Here is a 21,351-nt window from a genome sequence, read left to right as displayed (position 1 = left end):
AACAGTGTTTAGGGTCTTTACCTATAACGTAAAGCCCAGCCTGCCCATACTGCCCGGCCCCTAATTCAGAAAGCTAGACAGAAAGTCAGGTTGCCCAAATATCCTGTGTTACATCAGCTTCTTCTTAACAGAGCCAAATGCGCCTATTTTATGAAATAGGAACAGAAGGTTAATATACACAGAATACACCTTCACTTGAAAGAAAGGAGAAAACACACTGTACTATCCCAAAGGCTTCTAGACACCAATAGGTTAGTAAACAATGGTTGAATGAACTGTAGGCTAAATAAATTAAAGAGACATACCTGTACTTGCGGCAGGTTGGTAGCTTGGTCTGGTGATATACACTCATGGGAGAACTCAGTTGAATAATTATTTAAGATCTGCTTCAAATTTTCTATTTCCTCATTGCATTCATCAGTCTGTTTTATGGCGATCTATAAAATAATCCCCCCCAAAAGAAGACTGTCATAATCTAAGGACTAGATTCATGGGTTACTTCCAACATCTATCCCCACCACAAGTTTTAATCAATTATAGCAAACACACACCCATATAGGTTGCAATAGAAAATGGAGGCCTAAATACAGAGAAAAATGTTCACAGGACTAGCACCTGACTTTCTTGCTCTACTACATGCCAGGATACCTTGGGTAGTGCTTGAAATATAAGCATAATAAGACACACCTTTATTCTTAAGTATTTCCAGTCTACTGGGCTTATGCTGAGAAGCATTTTATGGCATGTTAACATAAAGTTGCCAAGTTTTATGAAATTACTGATATGTCTTTCATGCTATTTTAATGCATGCTCCACCTGATGCTTTCCACATAGAAAGGTGACGTTACTGATTCAGAGGGGAAAGGGCATGTGATCTGAGAGATGATGAATTTTCCTGAACCAGCCACATCCTCATCCGGTATCCCTTGGGATCAATCAGTGATATAAATTTTATAAGTAACAACTAGAGGGTTCAAGAGCAGCCTGAGTTTGCAGGAGGAATAGGTATCATTAACCAGAACCATACATTGAATTTAGTGTTAAAGAAGTAGTAAAGCGGGCAGCCCTGGTGGCGCAGCGGTTTAGCGCCGCCTGCAGTCCAGGGCGTGATCCTGGAGACCCTGGATCGAGTCCCATGTCAGGCTCTCTGTATGATGCCTGCTTCTCCCTCTGCCTGTGTCTCTGCCTCTCTCTCTCTGTCTCTATGAATAAATAAATAAATAAATAAATAATAAATATCTTTAAAAAAAAGTAGTGAAGCTTGAACCTATGTGTGTACTAAACTGTATGATCAAAGTATGATGGAAAGATAAAGGAAGTATAGATATTTCCTTGTATGCTATACAATGAAGCAAAAGATCTTTTAAAACTGCATAGTTTCTGGGCAACATAGAATTTTTCCTTGTATTTTCTTTAATATTTAATCATAATTTTAGTTGCGGGCTGGAAAGTAATAACTATGTTTGCAGCACACACATCTGTTCGCCCGCCCTCAGTAATGAGCTACATCCTATTATCACCTACCTCCAAAGTAATTTGTCTTGTTTTCCACAATGAGGGCACTTACTGTAGTAAAACAGAAATTAAAAGAAATATGCCATATTCTAATGATTTTCACTACTACTGGCTTATTTAATTTTGAAATATAGGAGATGACATCTGATTTCCACTAACACAATAAATTGGAAAATTTTAGCAGCACAGTTTGAGACCTAACTTGCACAAAACATAATTTCCTCTTCTATTTCACCTCTTCTCATCCTGTGAAGAAGCCACCTTAAAGCAGTTACAATTGTTATTTTCTTTTCCTGACCAAGAAACCAATAAAGCACATACAAAAAAAAAAAAAAGGATTAAAATAATAGATCAAATTTTATATCTTTCTGTTTTTGATATCTTTATCATATGAAAAAACAGTACACAGAATGCCAGATCAGTTTTCTCCCCGTGGGTTTTAAGAAATGATATCTGCTGGTCAATAGCCAGGATAGAGAGATTCTATGAGCTCAGACTCAAACCAGAGGTTATACGATATCCTCAAATCTTAGGAGAACACAGAGTAGTTAACTAAATGGGAATGAAATTTAAGAGGAAGAAAGAGATGGCAGCTTTCTCCCTATAATCAGGTAGTGGTTGGGAAGCGGGGAAAATAACCTTTTCTCCTACCCCAACCTATCTAATCAGGAAGAGCAAGTAGGGAGTGGGAGTGGGGTGGGATCTACCAATGAAGTTGATAAGTCTGTGGAACTGAAGGCTCTTTCAGCAACTTTCTGTTCTTGTGAAAGTGGTTATTAATCTAGGAATACAAACCAAAGAAAAATGTAATTTCTATCTAATAATGATTCCTGACTTGGGCCTAGAGATCAATCAAAACATATGAAACAAAACAAAACAAAACAAAACAAAAACCAAACACCAAAGAGACAAAACCTTCTGTGGAGAGGCTGAAAAATATCATCAGTTAGAAGGAAGAGACCCTAATACGGAGAATGAATGATACCAGGAGTCTAGAAACTCAAATTCTTATCTTATTTGCACACAAATGAATCTGGACACAAGTTAACTCAGTGGTCTTTCAGTAAGTCATCTAACCTTCTGAATCTAGTCTCCTTATATGTAAAAATAAGGGTGGCAAAGATATATCTATCTATATCACATGTTGGAGAATAAAATGAGATGATTAATAGGAAAGTAACTGAGATTTTATGGTGCTGGGTACTCTAAGAGTCTCAGTGAGATTGCAAATGTACTGCTCAGGTTCCAACCTCCCTCCACAGCATTTACCCATGTAGATCTTCAATAATTGTAGGATGGAATCCAACAAATGATATCTAAGCTTTAATGCCTTTGATCGAACAAGAATAAGAACTGAGAAAAAATCATCTTAGCTCCATTTGAGCAATAAGCTATTGTTTTTGGTCAAATATCATTTCCTGGATAATAATACTGGAAGAGACCTAAAAGAATCAACAAAAGCAGCATCTTGTGGTCAGGGGAATCTCACCGACCTACCATTAAAACTGAAAACAACCAGCTTTTGCCAAAAGTTTTTCAGCCAATTAGGTGGCCATCATCATAAACTGCTCACCTTTAATAATTCATTTTGTTCCTGAGTCACATTTTCCAACAGTTTTATATCTTGTAAAAGCTGATTTGTCCGCTGAAACACAGGTAGAGGTTTCATTCCCATCTGGGTCCACCGCAGTTCCACTTGGTAAGACACCAGTTCAGCAATGGCTTTCTTCATGGGACGTATATTTTCAAGTATGACCTTAATTATATCAGATAAGCACAGTACATAAATGAAAAGAAATAGCCACTGCTGAATTTGTTCAAAATTAAAATACCGTATGATTTAGTCTTTACAGTTTTGATTTTGAAAGCATTTCCTTGGCTCAGACTGAAAAGAACTCTTAGATCACTTGTGACCTGATAGCTAAAGGTCTCAGGAAAGAATGCCTGGGGCAAGACTAACCCGTTACCTGTGTCTGGTTCTGTGTTTGGACCACCCCTGCCTTCCTTCTCTTCTTCCCTCCCTCTCTGCAGAACTGATGATTTGCTTTGTGTCGCCAGGCACTGAGCTGTGCAAGGGCAGGTAGTGTTCTCTTTCATTCACAGCAACTGAACCTAGCATGGGGCTTCCCAAAGGAAGGTCTCAAAAAAATGCTTAGTGAATTGAACTATCCTGCCAAATATCCTAAGTCTCAAAAGTATAATTATATTTTGCTTGAATGACATCTGACTTCTAAAGATCGGGATTTATATAATCAAAAAATGAGAAGAGATTATTCACTTTACTAAGTCCTTCATATATATCACTTCATTTAATGATCACAACTACGCTAGGAGGTAGGTATCAGAACTTCCATTTCACAGTAAGGAAATTAGGTGCACAGAAGTTAGAAGACCCAGAGGGGGTCAGACTATAAGAGGCAGGCCTGGGAACAGAAACCAGGCCTGCCTGATTTCTATTCCAAATCATAGGCTCCTAACTGCTAGGCTGAGGGGGAAACAATGTCTGAATGCTGTCTAATATGTCCCCAATCCTGTGCTAGCAGCTCTGTATACACTGTAATTGTCCAGTTTAATCACCATAATACCAATGTGCAGATATGAAAGAGAATCTAAGAAATGTTAACTAATTGCTCAAAGCCACATAACCCATAAGCAGTGTAGTTGGATCTAGAACCCAGTTCTCTTGAGTAGAGGCTCAAGCTCTTGAACTATTAAGCACTGTGATTTGACAGGAAGGCAAAACTCCCAAAATTTGAAGTTTTCAGAAGAAATTAAATGAAGGAAAAAAAACCCAACCTATAAGAAAATTATCTTTTTATAGATAGTACTGTATGATTTAAAACATGATATTTATTGTCATTCCCATCTACTTCCCAAATTTATTTTGCTATTACTCTAGGAAGACTAAGTACTTTTTATCCCATCATATAATTATATATTTAAAAATAAACATAAGTATTATGAGAAAATGTTTTTTTTTAATTTTTTTATTTATTTATGATAGTCACACAGAGAGAGAGGGAAAGAGAGGCAGAGACATAGGCAGAGGGAGAAGCAGGCTCCATGCACTGGGAGCCCGACGTGGGATTCGATCCCGGGTCTCCAGGATCACGCCCTGGGCCAAAGGCAGGCGCTAAACCGCTGCGCCACCCAGGGATCCCCGAGAAAATGTTTTTTATAATGATCCATGCTTTCTTACCTCCCCATGCTTAAGATGTTCTTCTGGTGAAAAATCAAATATTTCTTTTGATAAGAGGATAGCTTTGATTTTTGAAACTTTTTTCTCTATTGATTTTACTTCAGTTTCAATAGCAACCACATCCTAGAATTTCAGAAACAGAAAAACCTCTCATGCAGCATATATTTTATGTTAATAATCTATAAAACACAATTTATTGCTGTGTATTCTATTCTCCTATTTAACCAAAAATGTTTGCCGCTTATATCTCTTAAAAATTAACCAACTGTATCTTCAACAAATGGTGTTGGGAAAACTGGACAGCTATGTGCAAAAGAATGAAACTGGACCACTTTCTTACACTATACACAAAAATAAATTCAAAATGGATTAAAGATCTAAATTTAAGACCTGAAACCATAAAAATCCTAGAGAAGAAGACAGGCAGTGACTTCTTTGACATTGGCCATAACAATATCTCTCTAGATATGTCACCTGAGGCACAGGAAATAAAAGCAAAAATAAACCATTGGGTCTACATCAAAATAAAAAGCTTCTGCACAGCAAAAGAAACAATCAACAAAACTAAAAGGCATCCTATGGAATGGGAGAAGAAATGTACAAATGATATAATCAATAAAAAGGTTGTTCTATAATCAATAAAGGGTCAGTATGCAAAAGATGTAAAGAATGTACACAATTCAACACCAAAACCAAATAATCCAATTAAAAATGGGCAGAAGACATGAAGAGACATTTCACCAAAGACATACAAGATGGCCAACAGACACATGAAAAGATGCTCAACATTACTCATCATCAGGGAAATGCAAATCAAAACTACAATGTGTTATAACCTCACACCTGTCAGAATGGCTAAAATTAAAAAAAAAGGAAACAGCGTTGGCGTGGATGTGGAGAGAAAGGGACTCTTATGTGCTGTTGGCAGGAATGAAAACTGGTGCAGCCACTGTGGAAAACAGTATGGAAGATCCTCAAAAAATTAAAAATAGAATTACCATGGGATCCAGTAATCCCACTACTGATAAAGAATACCAAAACACTAATTCAAAAAGATATAGCACTCCTATGTTTATTGCAGCATTATTTAAAACAGACAAATTATGGAAGCAAATTATGGAAGTGTCCATTGATAGATGAGTGGATAAAAAAGATGTAGGGCATATAATATATAATGGAATATAACTCAGTCATGAAAAAGAATGAAATCTTGCGATTTGCAACAAAATGGATGAATCTAGAGAGTATAATAAGTGAACACGTTATTCAGAGAAAGACAAATACCGTATGAATTCACTCATATGTGGAATTTAGGAAACAAAACAAATGAGCAGAAGAAAAAAGAGACAAACCCGAAAACAAACTCTTAACAAACTGATGATGGTTATCAAAGGAAGATGGGTGAGAGGATGGGTAAAATAGGTGAAGGGAATTAAGAGTATACTTATTGTGATGAGCACTGAGTAATGTACAGAATTGCTGAATCACTACATTGTATACCTGAAACTAATATAACACTGTATGTTAACCATACTGGAATTTTAAAAAAGTGTACATAGATGTTGACTGCTTTTAATAAAAAGGTCGTTCTATTCATAGCATACCACTCTATAAAACACTGCTTAAACTTTGTTGAGTTACAACTTTTCGTTAAGTCCAATTTTCAATTACTTACACTATAAGAACAAGGTATTATGTATCTGAATCAACCTTTTTAAGTTTATTTTTTTTAATAAACTTAAAGTTTATTAAAAACCTTATCAAAAACTTATTTAATTTTATTAACTTAACTTATTAACTTTATTAAGTTTATTAAACTTAAACTTTAAAGTAATCTCTATACCCAATATGGGGCTTGAACTCATGACCCTAAGATCAAGAGTTGTATGCTCTTCCAACTGAGCCAGTCAGGTGCCCCTGAATCAATTTTTAAATAAATTCGCAATATCTACAAGTCTTTAGATTTATCATTGGAATGTGTTTAAATACTTGAATACAAGTGGGTCTAATATTTTTTAAAAATTCTATCACTTTATGTAAAATGATAAAGTTGCCCTTGGGAAAGAAACACAAAAGGAGCTGAAAAAATTGACAGGATTGCCAATCCCTAAAGAACTATTGTCATACAGAGTCACTAAATTACTTTGTAACATACTCAGATCAACTCAAATAACAGATTATTTGCCTAGTGGTTATTCTCTCATCAATGTCAGCCTCTAGGATTTAGCTAAGAACTTTATGACCATAAATGGATGAATACAGGCTGCAGACCCGAAGTCCACTTGCCGCACTGTAAGAGGGCCTTTATTTATTTATTTATTTTTAAGATTTTATTCATGTATTCATGAGAGACACAGAGAGAGAGAGGCAGAGACACAGGCAGAGGGAGAAGCAGGCTCCATGCAGGGAGCATGATGTGGGGCTCGATCCTGGAACTCCAGGATCACGCCTTGAGCCAAAGGCAGACGCTCAACCGCTGAGCCACCCAGCTGTCCCTGTAAGAGGCCCTTTAGGCCTGCAGTAAGAGCTCAATGCAGAGACACTGTAGCAAGCAAAAGCAAAGAAGGAGATAGGAAAAACTACACAGAAACAGAGTAAGGATTTCAAACTAAAGCAGTTTGGAGCCATGTAACATCAGATAAATGTAACTTTATTAGCAAATGGAAGAGTGAGTATAGCAACTTTGTAGTAATAACTCCAAGCTATGAAGAAAAGTTAAATTATATTGGAATTATTTTTTGCATCTTATATTGAAAAAGTTATAAAAAAACATACAATATCCCTTAGAGTAATTTCTATCAAAAATCGTAAAAGCATTTAAAAACCCTGGAATAAGCTTCAATAACCCAGAATGTTTACCAATTATTATTCTCTGAAGTTATATAAGTGAGGTATAGGGAATGTAACTGATAAACAAAAAGTAAATGATTAAGACTAATTGTACCTGCCCTTGCTATGTGACTTCATCCTTAAATAAATGCCTCACATGTTTCAAGCTAAAATAAATAAAATTAGGTTAAAATCCTGTGGTTGCCATACAGCAGCCCCTCAGTAAATATTTGCTATTGGCAAATAAAGATTTGAGGGGTTATCTGTTTAACTCCCTCTTTGCTAATCTGTGCTTTTATATCAACAATATTGCCTATCTGACAAAGAGAAAACAATGAGTTTATTTGATTGGGATTTTTTCCTTTAAAGAGATCATTTCTGGACTGAAAATGGGGATATGCACCATGGGTTGCAAATCAAAGTAAAATATAATTCAAGAAATAAGAAAATAAATGAAAAATGTACCAGATCAATATGTCTTCATATAATTAGGAATTGAATAGCAGTATAACTCTAATTTACTAAATGAAATATAAATTAAAAATAAGAAATCACGTCTTTATCGTGCCAACTTACATCAGCCACCCGCTGAATCTGTGGAAGGCTTTCCATGATTTTTTGTTGTAAAGCTGCTACTTGATGATTTAACTCTTGTACAGACTGTGCTAAATCATCGGTTTCAAAAATTATTGACAAATCTTCTAGATCCGTGAAAATTGAATGCAAAATATTGTGTTTCTGTTCTGAATCTTCCAAAGCCATCTGCACAATGGAAAACAAGGGGGGAAAAAGAGAGAACATTAAGATACTGAAACACTTGATTAAAATTGAAATCAGAGAAAATTTTGTAACTATGTATGGTGATATACTGTGATGATTTCACAGTACATGCAAATATAAAATCATTACGTTGTACACCTGAAACTCATACAACATACGTCAATTTTACCTTAGTAAGAAAAATGTGTATCAGAGAAATTTTAAATTTGTCTCAGTATTTCAACTCCTATTCATATCATTTCATGATAAAACACTAAACACTCCATATTGTCAACAGCACTGAGTGACTTTGACTTTATTTTTAAAAATATTTTCAAAGACTATTTTATTTTTTATTAATTATTATTACGATTTTTTTTTTTGAGACAGAAAGCACAACAAGCAGGGGTGGGGGGGTTGGGAGGGGGGAGAGAGAGACAGAGAAAGAGAGAGAGAAAATCTCCAACAGGCTCCTCACTGAGTGCAGAGCCTAACCCAGGGCTCAATCTCACAACCATGAAGTTATGACCTGAGCCAAAACCAAGATGCAGAGGTTTAACTGACTGAGAGACCCAGGTACCCCAACAACACTGGATGACTTTAGATCATCTACTCCATGTTTGTGGGCTTCTAGCAGCTATTTTATATCATGTAACCCTGCTCTTCCAGCCATCAGTAACAGAACCAGGAACACCCAACCTGTAGTCCATCCCTCTGTAATTTGAAATTAGGGCCAAGAAAGCCATTCAGGCTCTCTCTCATTGGCTGGACTTGCAATTTTGGGAATGTGAATTTGAGAGAAATAGGTAAGTGAAGTGGGGATGGAAATGAAGTGGGGATGGGAAATGAAGAGGCAATCCTGTGGCTTGCCAGTCCTGGTGTCAATGATCTCCTCAGGCCTTCTCACGTGATGCTACTGATTCATGAGATGCCCTTACGGCTCAAGTTGACCTGAGTAACTTGGCACCCAGGAGTCTATCTGATAAAATCCAGTAAAAGTGAAAAACATCCATTTTTATAATTTCCTAGACATTCCTCCTTGTAATTTCTTTCTTTTTTCTCCTAACAATGATAATGTATTAACTTTCCAACTTAACATTTCAAAATATCTCAGCCACAAACTGGAAATGTTCAACCTGCTAATATAGTCTTCAGGTAAGTCATAAAACATAATATGGTATGAGAAAAAACATTTACTTAATTCAATTTGAATTCTAGTCACAAATCTCTAAAACTTATTGGATTATTCAGAACTTTATATTGTCCTTATTTAAAATACCAGAAGGAGAAATTTTATGGAAAACAAACTTAAAAACAATACTTTTTAAAAATCAATAATACTATTTATAATAGCATTAAAAAACATCAAATACTTCAGGATAAATTTAACAATTTATGTGTAGGACCTGTACACTGAAGATTATGAAACACTGCTGAGAAAAATTGAAGAAGACCAAAATAAAGAGATACATCATGTTCCTGGATTGGAATAGTCAATATAGTTAAGATGTAAATTCTTGCCAAATTGATCTACAGATTTAATGCAATCCACTCAAAATTCCAATAGTCCTGTGTATATTGACAAGCTGATCGCAAAACGTACATGGAATTGCGAAAGATACAGATTAGCCAAAACGAATTTGAAAAAGAACTAGTTGTAGAATTTAAGCTACCTAGTTTCAAGACTTCCTATAAAGCTTTAGTAATCCACATCAGTGAAAGAACAGACACACAAATCAGCAGAACAGAAGAGAGAGCCTGGAAATAGACCCACATTGATTTTCAACAAGGCAGTTGAAATTAAATGAGGCACCAAGGTAATTCAATGGTAAGTCTTTTCACAAATGGTGCTGGAACACTCAGACATTCCCAGAGGAAAAAAAAAAATGAACCTTCATACCATATACAAAAACAAACTTGAAATGGATCTCAGAGTTAAGTCTATAGAATTTCTAGAAGAAAAGACAGGCAAAGACCCTTGTGATACTGGGTTAGGTAAAGATTTCATAGATACAACACAAAAGGCTAATCCGTAAAAAAAAAAAGTATTAATAAATTGAACTCCAAATTACTAACATTTGCTCTTTGAAAGACAATACTAAGAGAATGAAAGGCAAGCCACAGACTCAGAGAATGTTTGTAAATCATATATCTGATAAGGGACTGGTTTTTGAAATATTTTATAAATAACACGATTCAATAAAAAAAGACAACCCAATTAAAAAATTCAACAGCCATATCACAGAAGTGCACAAATGACAAACACATAAATAAATGTTCAAAAAAATAAAAAAAATAAAAAATAAAGAATAAATGTTCAAATAAATAAATCATTAGTCATAAAGAAGGCCATTTAAACTACACATGAGATACCACCACGTCACTAGAATGGCTAATATTTAAAAGACAGATAATATCAAGTACAGATGAGACTATGGAGCGATTAGAACTCACATGGCCAAAGTGCTGAAAAATGGTTCAGCCATTTAGGAAAACAATTTGATATTTTCTTATTCAGTTAAATACTTACCATAAAAGCCAGCAATCATATTCCTAGGTATTTACCAAATGATATGACATGAAGACATATATCCATGATATATGACCTGTCTATGAACGTTCACAGCAGCCTGTGATGGGCAGGTTCTAAGTGGGTCCCATGATCCCCACCTCCTGATATTTATGCCCTTATAATCAGCTCCTCTGAATGTAGGCTGGGCTTACTGAATTACTTGCTTATTTACTATTGTCTTTACTGATTTATTTGCTAAGATGTCACTTCCAAGATGAGGTTATAAAAAGACTATTTCTGTCATGGGGGCTCTCCTTTTAGATTATTCATGGTGAGGAAAGTCAGCTACCATGCCATGAGGCAGCCTTGTGGGGGAGAGCCACATGTCTGTATATGGAAGTGGATCTTCTAAGGCCTGCCAATAGCCAAGTAAATGACCTTGGAAGAGCATCCTGTCTTTTCCCTCACCTAAACTGAGGCTTGACTGCCTTCTTCTAAGAGACCTTCAGCCATGCATGAATTCCTGACCCACAGAAACTGTTTGTTGTTTTAAGCTGCTAACCTAGCACAGCCCAAAACTTGAAACAAGCCAAATGCACATTAACTAGTGAAGGGATAAACATATGGCATATTTCCATAAATGGGACACTACTCAACGAACAAAAGAATGAACTATCTATAAAAACATTAACCACCTAAATGAATCCTAAAAACATTATGCCAGGCAAGAGAAGTCAGGCACAAAAGGTATATACTGTATGATTCTATTAATGGAACATCATGGAACCTATGTTAAAAGATACTATTAAAAAAAAAAAAAGGGGGGGGGATCCCTGGGTGGCGCAGCGGTTTGGCGCCTGCCTTTGGCCCAGGGCGCGATCCTGGAGACCCGGGATCGAATCCCCCATCAGGCTCCCGGTGCATGGAGCCTGCTTCTCCCTCCGCCTGTGTCTCTGCCTCTCTCTCTCTCTCTCTGTGACTATCATAAATAAATAAAATAAAATAAAAAAAAGATACTATATTACTATATTACAAACTATATTAATTAAAAACAATGAGTGAGTGATTCATAGGGTTAAAGATTGGTGAGAGGAGACTACAGGAGACAGATGAAACTTTCTGGGGTGATGGAGATGTCCTTTACATTGATAGTGGTGGTGGTTACACAATTGTATACCTTTATCAAAACTCATCTAGTTGTACATTTAAAATAGGTGTATTTTGGCACACATGGCTGGCAGTTGGTAGTGCATGCAACTCTTGATCTCCGGGTCATGAGTTCAAGCCCCCAAGATGTAGAGTTTACTTTAAAAAAATTATAAAAAAAAAAAATTATAAACATAGGTACACACACATACACACACACACGGTGTATTTTACTATATGTAAATTATACCTCAATGAAATTTGTTAAAAAAAAGTTGTTTTTCAATATTTACAATGACAGTTTATGTTTCAATGATTCTTTTTTTTTTTCTTTTTATTCATGATAGACATAGAGAGAGAGAGAAACAGAGACACAGGCAGAGGGAGAAGCAGGCTCCATGCTGGGAGCCCGACACAGGACTTGATCCTGGGACCCGAGGATCGCGCCCTGGGCCAAAGGCAGGCACTAAACCGCTGAGTCACCCAGGGATCCCCTCGATGATTCTTAATTACAACAGTAGTCTTTCTGAAATCATTTCTGGGTTATAAAAACCCATTTTAACAAATACAATCAAGGTAGGTTATAGTGCAATTAAAACAGAAAGCTTAGTTGGGAGTTTTAAGAAGACATGTAAAAAAAAATCAATGCCTCGTAATGCTAGAAAAATGGAAAGGGGTATCTTAAAAATAGGACAGCTATTTTCAAAGTAGAGAAACATGGTATATTCACATATGACTAGTTGTTTGAGACTTGCTTCCCATTGGAGGATATATGAGGATGCTTCTTGTGGTAAATCAACCTCCCCTTGGTTTCACTTCCTCTAGCTCATAAACTAGAGTTTCATAAACTAAGGCCAGCAAATTAGGATGTCTTGACCATACAGATGCATTTGTCTGAATTCACTCGTGAAAAACATTTTTTTGAACTCTTAAGAAGCATCTGAGGAAAGAAGTATTAATTTCTCTCTTCTGTCTTTGCAAACTCCTTGAAAATGGTGAAAAATATAGGCAATTTAAAATAAAAGAGGACGTGCTATGGGGATGTGGAAAGGCAGCCCAAGAGATGGGGGCAGAAATCACGGGCAAGGAGAAGAAAAGAAACAAGTGGGTGAAAGGCAGCTTTACAACTGTTACCACAGGGCAAAGCTGGGCCAACAGATCTGAAACATCAGGGAGGTATGAAACCAGTTGTTCACTTGGAACACATTGTGCTATTCTAAAGAGATAAAAAGGACCTGGATCTATGTTGAAGTCTGATTAATTCTAAAAATTGTTACAGAATAAACCTTTTCCTAAGAGATCCTTTCTGGTGTTTGAATAATAGGAGAGAAGGAAATATGCCTTCACGGTAGAATGTAAGCCAATACTACTTGGCATCTGGAAGATCTCTTGCAGTCATGGCCCCAAGTAGGAAAATACTCTCATTTGTTTTGTCTTTGTAAGGTAGCATGGAAACACCGGGCACCAAAGAGGACAGGCAGGACATGTTGAATCAATGGCATGCTAGAGCTTACAGGAACTGTGGATTCATTTTTTAATGCTGTGTAACTAATTACCACAAACTTCATGGCTTAAAAGAAGACAAATGTATTATCTCATACTTTCCATGGCTCAAGGGTACAGGCATAGCTTCGGAGGGTACTTTGCTATCAAAGGCTATCACAAGGCGGCTATCAAGGTGCCATTTGGAGGACAGGTTTCTCTTCCACGTTTATTCAGGTTGTTGGGAGAACTCAGTCATAGGGCTGAAATCCCAGTTTTCCTGCTGGCTGCTGACTGGGGGTTGGGGGTGGTGGTGTCATTTTCAGCTTCTGAAGGCTGCCTGAGGGTCCTAGCCCCAAGGCCCTGCCCTAATAAGGCAGCTTTACTTCATGGAGCCAGCTGGAGAACTCTCCAGGGTGCCATCAGAGAGTCTTATAATCATATAACCATGATTAATTATGAATTCATGGGAGTGACTACCCTATTATCTTAGCCATATACTATATAAGCTAATTAATAGAGTGGCTCTCTCATCATATACTCTCCTATTCCTTCCCCACGCTCAATGGGATGGGGTTATACCGGTTGTGTACACCAGGGGATAGCAATATTGGAAGCCATCTTAGAATTCTATTGCCCCAAACCATCAACACCAATCACTGCAATATTCTTGCTTCACAAATGGGGGAAACTGAGGCCCATAGAAGAAGATAGCAAATTATCCATAAAGTCATGTAGTGTTTATCAGGACAGAAAGAACTAGACCTCGTCTCCAAATTTCTGTCTGGAATCGACCACTTACCTAAGCTTCCTTCTGCCATGGTTGAAGATAAGGTTGTTTTTTGGGAAAGAAGGGGAAAAAAGCACAAGAGTCACCTAGACCATGAATCATTATGTAGGCTCTAGGACGCTCAGGAAACACTGGAGAAGAACACTTACCTGAAGGGTACTAGCATGCTGACTCAGCGCCTTTGAAGAATCATAGTCAGCAGGATTAGCCAGCAAACGGTTGGTGTTTTCTATCCAAGCCTCAGTACTCTTCAAAAGGTCATGATATTCCTCCATCTTAACCGTGGCCTGTGAAAGAGAGGTAGTAGTAAGGGGTCTGGCACCTTCTACTTGAGTCTAATGAGTCTTGATTGAAGAATTTGTTACACTAATGAGCCTGGAGCTACCTTGCCCAACCCCTCCAGGTTTTGACCTTTCTAACTTTTTAAAAGATTTTATTTATTTATTCATGTTAGATAGAGAGAGAAAGAGAGAGAGGCAGAGACACAGGCAGAGGGAGAAGCAGGCTCCATGCCGGGAGCCCAACGCGGGACTTGATCCCAGGACTCCAGGATCACGCCCTGGGCCAAAGGCAGGCGCTAAACCGCTGAGCCACCCAGGGATCCCAATCTTTCTAACTTTTAAGACTAATAACCCTGACCGTAGGTGGAAAGGACTTAAGCAGTTCTACCCTAATGTCAGGGGTGTCAGTAACAGTTCCCAGGTAGCCTGGCAACTGGTCTGGTTCCCATTTTATGCTTCATTCTCCACACTGGATTTGTATTTTGTCCCCCTACAGGGCCTTGTCCTATAATATCCCTCTTCCTCTGGGACTAGGCTCCTGCCTCATACTGTTATGTCTCAGGAATTAGGGAGGCATTCTTGCCTCATCACATGTACAACTCGCCAGCCTGGACCCTTATTTGGAAAGGAGGGAGACAGTGCCTTGTTCCCAAATGATTCTTTCTTGCCACTGGTTCTCTCCAGTGGGCTCTTGAGCTTGCCTGTCGGAAATGCCCATCACCTACTGGGAAACCCACACTCATGTGGAACCCTCCCTGCTGAGGGCCGACTCCCCGTGCCTGTGTCTGCCTATTCAGTCAGATTTCCTGCAGGTGTCAGGGGTTAAATCTGTCCTCCCAGTGCCCACCTGAACCTGTCATATGGCTCTAGCTTCAGAATCTAAAACTGGCAATTCAAAGGCAACTGGTGGGCAGTCCTGGTGGCGCAGCAGTTTAGCGCCGCCTGCAGCCCAGGTTTTGATCCTGGAGACTCTGGATCGAGTCCCACGACAGGCTCTTTGCATGGAGCCTGCTTGTGTCTCTGCCTCTCTCTCTCTGTGTGTGTCTCTATGAATAAATAAATGAAATCTTAAAAAAAAAAATCAAAGGCAACTGGCTGCCTCTGAATCTATCTTTTAGTTTTGTTTTAAAGCCTTCTCAGCACTCCTATACAAGCTAAGTGTAGTTACTGTGCGTTAACTGCCGTACCTTGTTTACCTGTGAGGTTCTAGATTCTGCCCTCTGGGATACTTGCTGATATTGCTGGAAAGGAATCATCAAGTTATCCATCCATTCTTGAGCCTGTCCTGGATCCTGTTCAACAATGTCCTGCACTTCAGAATCCAGCTCATTTAACTTGGAATGCCAGAGATCTAGCTCGTCCCACATTTTCTGGAGAAGGAAATCATAAGTCACATTGAATGCAGAGGTCCTAGCTCACTGTGTTAATTCCTAGGTTTTGCATCGTATCTACACTTGTAAATAAATAGCTACCAAAACAACATCATAGACGTGCTATTTCACTTAAGCCCAGAAACCGCTTGTGACCTTTCCTGAGGTCTCTTGGTCTAACTGTATTCATTTCAGGTACAGAATTAGCTGCCAGGGTACAGAAAGGCCCGGACATTTCCAGAGACAAATGACACCACATAAGATCAATATAACCCTACTCATTCAAGAATGAGGAGTAACATTATGTTATACCCGAACCCTTATAGACCAATATACGTGTATGTGTGTGTGTTTAATCTAGAACACAATTTTTATCAAGTGTCTAGTGGCTCAGTTGGTTTCAGCTCAGGTCTTGATCTCAGGGTCGTGAGTTCTGCCCCACATTGGGCTCCACATTGGGCATAGAGCCTACTCAAAAAAAAAAAAGTATAAAAATAAAGCTAACAAAAAGAAAACATCTGTTTTGCTTTATCGTTGATGCAATGGCAGAAAATTCTAGTGACTGCATTTGGCTCAAGAAACCAATTGATTGGATTCAAACCTGGACTTGTAAGGTCAGAGGAACTCTCAAAGGTAAAATATTTAATTCTTACTTAATATTTGCTCAAGAACTGAATTTTTAGAAATAGGAAAAATGGACTGGTTAAATTAGGTTCCCCTACTTATTAAGAATCAAGATTTTGTTCAATGGTGAGACATAGTCGGACCTATTTTTAAAAGTCTCCATTCCTATTAGAATACTTCCTTAAAGTGTAGATTAGAATAAGAATGTTTTCCACCTGCAGGAATTTACTGGGGAGTTAATGGTAGAAAACCATGCTTATGTACAGTTTTATCTAACACTTGACTTCCTAAGATATTTTACAAGGGAAATAAATTTGGAATTTCTATTTTCCTTTTTTCCCTGGTAGTCTAAAGAAAAGCTGTTAATTCTATTTAAATTCTACTGAAATATATATTTTTAATCAGATAATTTTCAGAAATGTTCTGTATCTTATTTCACATGTTAATTATGTTAGAAAACAAAGACTGTAAGAAATGCTCAGAGAAACATGTTAGCTTTGTTTTTTACATTTAATATTTTTTATGCCAATCTTCCCAGGATAAGATCCTTACTCTCCTTTACTTGTGAAAAAGGCTAGTTCAAGGACACCTAGGTGGCTCAGGGGTCAGCTCAGGGCATGATTCCACATCGGGCTCGCCACAGGGAGCCTGCTTCTCCCTCAGCCTATGTCTCTGCCTTCTCTCTGTGTCTCTCATAAACAAATAAATAAAATCTTAAAGAAAAAAAAGGCTAGTTCACAATCATAGGCTCTCAGGGCTTCAGGTATATTCCCACCATTTTATAGAAAAAAAAAACTGAGAACGGTTCTTGGGCAACCTGGGTGGCTCTGCCAATTAAGTGTCCACCTCTTGTTTTCAGCTCAGGTCATTATCTCAGGGTTGTCAGGTTCCATGCCTGGGCATGGAGCCTGCTTGGGGCTCTCTCTCTCTCTCCCTCTCCCTCTGCCTCTGCCCACCTCCCCAAAACAACAACAACTGAGAACAGTTCTTAAATGCAACTTTCTCCACCAAGCCTCTGCAGTGATACTCAGTAAGGGAGGCCCCATGGATCTGAATTAGGATCTCTGCTTCACGTTCATCCCTAGAGCATATCCTGATGACAGGAACAGGAGGAATGTCAAATGCTGCGGGAAATTAAAGAAGGATGTTACCTTTTGAATTTCTTGAGCTTTCTCAATATTTTTGCTTTTCTGCTGCAACATCTTTTCAACATTGTGAAGCCCATTGTTAATTTCATCTATTTTTCTACTCATTGTATACGAGGGTGAACTTTTCAAAACTTCATTGCTAATCTGTTACAATGAAAGAAAGACATATTTGGCTTACAGATACCTTCAATACTCTATTCATAGGTGCAGGGGATAAAATGGGTAGTCATATTGTAAGGCAATTTTACTTCCAAAATTCTTCTAAAGGCTAGGGGGAAAATCCCAAAATATACTAGGTAATACGTTAATGAAAGGGTAGATTAGCAGGCTAGGAAATGGTGGCTATGCTGACTTGACCTTTTAAATCCAATCTAAAAAAAGAAAATCAACAAACAAAAATTTGTTGAATATAATCCACAGCATGTACTACACATCTGTGCTGAGTTGGGCAAAACTACTGTGTGTACCGTTGTCTGAGACATACCCCAGTGGAGCAAATGATATGAAAAAATTCAAGGGAGATAAATTATTCATTATACAGTTTCTCACTTTATGAGAAGGACCTCTGCCCAGAACTATTTTCAATAAAACCTGATTTACTCTCAAGCTGACTTTAAAAAAAATGTATTTCCCATCATAGTATTCATTTGGGTGAAATAACCTAAAACTTCCTCTTTCTTGAAGATGCACAAAGTCTAGTTTTTCTCTGTGTGAATGTTTCTAGTGTATGTTTTCACAGTAATTAGAAATCTAGCTGCTGAACAGTGTAATTCTTTTTATCTGAATGATTTTCTTAAGAAAATAACTTGGGCTAGGAAAGATAACAGATGAATGTTGAATGTGTCATTTTTCAAATACCTGACTAGTTCTTGTTCTTGGTTTTTTTTTTTTTTTTTTTTTTTAAGGCTATGTTGATAAGGTTTTCTCCTAGCAGCCACTAAATAACCAAATAATACTTTATGCTTATATATAATCCTTTAACCCTTTTAAAAACCACTATATCTGTAAAACCATTAAGACTAAAACCTTTCAATGCAGATAGCACACAGATGCAGAAACTAAACACAGGCTAATTGTCTTGCTGAAGGTCATATATCAAGGTAGCAGTTGAACTTGTCCTGAGAAGCTCCCAGTCACCAGACTCTGGAGTCCCAGGCTCTTTTTCACATTTCAGGATGTTCGATATTTTATAAAATGTTTTTATTCCACAGACCATAATTCAGTTGAAATTTTTAGGGAAAAAAATTAATCCTATGTTAGTTTTTAAATTGATGTAATAGCTTTTTATTGCTATGTTACAAATTACTACAAAGTGAAGTTTTCTGATACTTGGGGCAGTTATTCTCTTGGCAGAAAAGCATATAATTTAGATACATTAGGAGAGACCAATATTTAGGAAAAGTAAGCAACCCCTCGAATTACACCAAATGGTTCTGAGTCTGCCTGGATCCTCCAGACACACCATACAATAAAAATCAGTTGCTATTTGTTACAAATATACAAGTTATAGTTGAAACCTTCAACTCCTATATCTAAGATTGATTTTGATTATTTACTCTGGGATTTTCACATGGAAACAAATCTAGTTGCTTTCAAAACATTTAGTATTCTCTTAAGATCAATAGTGAATGATTCTTGAGAAAGTATCTCATAACAGATTTTCTTGTGTGTTAAATCAACAAAATTTGTTTTAAATGTATATTTAGGAGTTTATGTGTTTTTTTATGGGTAAGATTTTCCTGAGAAATCTGTCAAAGAAGTTAACTGAGTCTGAAATACAATTTTTGTGCGTGTGTTTGCATTTAATATCTATTTTATTAAGTTAGAGGTATTCCAGATTTCAAAAAGCAATACAAGAATCCTTCTGTGGATGGTGGACCAAATAGAATTTTGTTCTGTTGGATCTAAGCTGCCTTTCTATAATCCAAAAAATTTGTCTTGCTAAACTCCTGTGTCTCCAGTACTATGAAACACTTCCCCTCTTTCTTCCAACCTTCAGATTCATCCAGTCAGGGATAAAGATTTGCTCAGGTGTGTTTTATGAGAACTGTGTTGTCACCATCAAAAAGACTGTGTGCTAAATGCTATTCCTAGTGAGTTGTGAAATTTGTATTCTTATTGTCCTTGGTTGCAATTTCAAAACATTCACAGGGAATAAGTTTCAAAGCAAAGTACTATTTATTCATGTCCAAAAGTTTGAAGCGATTTTCCAGTTAAAAAAAAAAAAAAAAAAAAAAGCCAAGCAAAAGCCAATCTATAATTCTGTTTTTAAATCCAGGAGAAGAAAAACTAAGCACCTTATTAAGTAAAAATAAACACATTATCTTCTAATTCTATTATCTGTCACTAATTTAAAGCAATTTCATCTCAGTATGCAATACACAGAATTACCACTTATCTAAACTCGATAAAAACAGTCATAGCTGAAATCAGGGCAAATGAAAATGTGACATTACAGGATCTCTTCTTTATATCCATTCAACTCATAAATAATAACACTAGTACAAATGATTATTACCTTCTCATCTATGTCTTCTAAAGCTTTTCTGCATTCTTCCACCTGGGATTCAATCTCTGCAGGGACTAGGGTGTACATTTCAGAATACTTCATGCGCAGTTTTTCCATAATATTCTCAAAAGTTAGCTTCCCTTTCTTAAAAATACTTTGAAGCTCCTAAAATCATCAAGAGAGTTTCAAATACTCACGGAACAGAGAAAAAGTTTAACTCTAAAAGTGAAAGCAGCTTGCCAGCACATCCTTATGATTTAAATGAACACACTTTGCATGACAAAGCCTCACTACTGATACAAGCCGATTAAGCCTGAGAGATACTCAGTTTGGTCAGATGATGCTTTCTAGTTTGTAAGAAATAAACTTGATACCTCTTCATAGTGTCAAACAATTGTCCTAAAAAGACATTACAACATCTCCTGCTTCTAAAGTACCTCTAGGATTTAACTGTATCTCAGTTGCAGTCTTGATCTAAAAAGCTGCAAGTAGCAAAAAAGTTTCAAAGAAGGTTTTTTTTTTGTTATTAACTTGTTGCCATTTCTGCTTCTTCCTACATTATCATCACAATGATTCAAGGCCACTAAAAGCCCTAGGCTTGAAGCACAAGTGTCTGCTTTCATGTAATTAGACAGCCTAGCAGAGCTCCGCTTCTTTCTAAAGGGAGGGTTCCAGTTCCCTGCAAAGAATGTGGGTTTCAGGAGATAAAAGAAACCTGAACAAATAGTCTATTGGTTGTGACCTAGAAATAAAATCTGATCTACGTTCTCCTGAGCTAATTATAAAGGAGAAACTCATTTGTTTGGGAAAGTTTCCCAAAGATCAAGTGGAAAAATACTTCTTGACTTTACTGTGGCTTTTTGGGGTTTGTTTTGTTTATACAGTAGCTGTTCAGTAGCATTATTCGTGTTAATGGATTGAGTCACCGCACTGAAGAATGATTACAATTTGAATGACTCCATGATGTGTCACTGTTTTCTTTTTTTTTTCTTAACCCTCAGCAGAGAACAAATCTGAGACTGAAAAGGTAGAGAACAATGCCATTCAGACAAAGGTCGAGTTTGAAGTATAGTGCCATCCTATTTTATCTTGACCTAGTCAGAGTATAGGTCTTCATTCAGAGCTACCCATAGATGGCTTCCCCATGAAGGAGGAGTGTGAGCGAAAGTTAAGGTCCCTTCATCAAC

The 21,351-nt window shown here is 37.2% G+C and overlaps 1 protein-coding gene across 8 annotated transcripts in view; it reads right to left on the bottom strand.

Moving 5' to 3' along the window:
* Positions 1 to 21,351, bottom strand: part of SYNE2 (spectrin repeat containing nuclear envelope protein 2) — a 321,249-nt gene that overhangs the window by 107,107 nt on the left and 192,791 nt on the right. For 6 of the 8 annotated variants that reach the window (XM_072762565.1, XM_072762566.1, XM_072762568.1 and 3 more), the window contains 8 exons: positions 20,174 to 20,329; positions 17,659 to 17,799; positions 15,701 to 15,883; positions 14,382 to 14,519; positions 8,120 to 8,305; positions 4,715 to 4,837; positions 3,089 to 3,271; positions 306 to 437 (listed from right to left, as the gene is read on the bottom strand). In XM_072762565.1, coding sequence (XP_072618666.1) covers positions 306 to 437; positions 3,089 to 3,271; positions 4,715 to 4,837; positions 8,120 to 8,305; positions 14,382 to 14,519; positions 15,701 to 15,883; positions 17,659 to 17,799; positions 20,174 to 20,329 — 1,242 coding nt within the window. The remainder of the gene's footprint in view (positions 1 to 305; positions 438 to 3,088; positions 3,272 to 4,714; positions 4,838 to 8,119; positions 8,306 to 14,381; positions 14,520 to 15,700; positions 15,884 to 17,658; positions 17,800 to 20,173; positions 20,330 to 21,351) is intronic. The other 2 variants (XM_072762567.1, XM_072762572.1) reach the window with 1 other exon arrangement.

The sequence above is a fragment of the Vulpes vulpes genome, chromosome 6 (assembly GCF_048418805.1).
Source record: "Vulpes vulpes isolate BD-2025 chromosome 6, VulVul3, whole genome shotgun sequence".
Lineage (NCBI taxonomy): Eukaryota > Metazoa > Chordata > Mammalia > Carnivora > Canidae > Vulpes > Vulpes vulpes.
The sequence above is the reverse complement of the archived record's forward strand: the minus strand, read 5'-3'. Positions and strand labels throughout refer to the sequence as shown.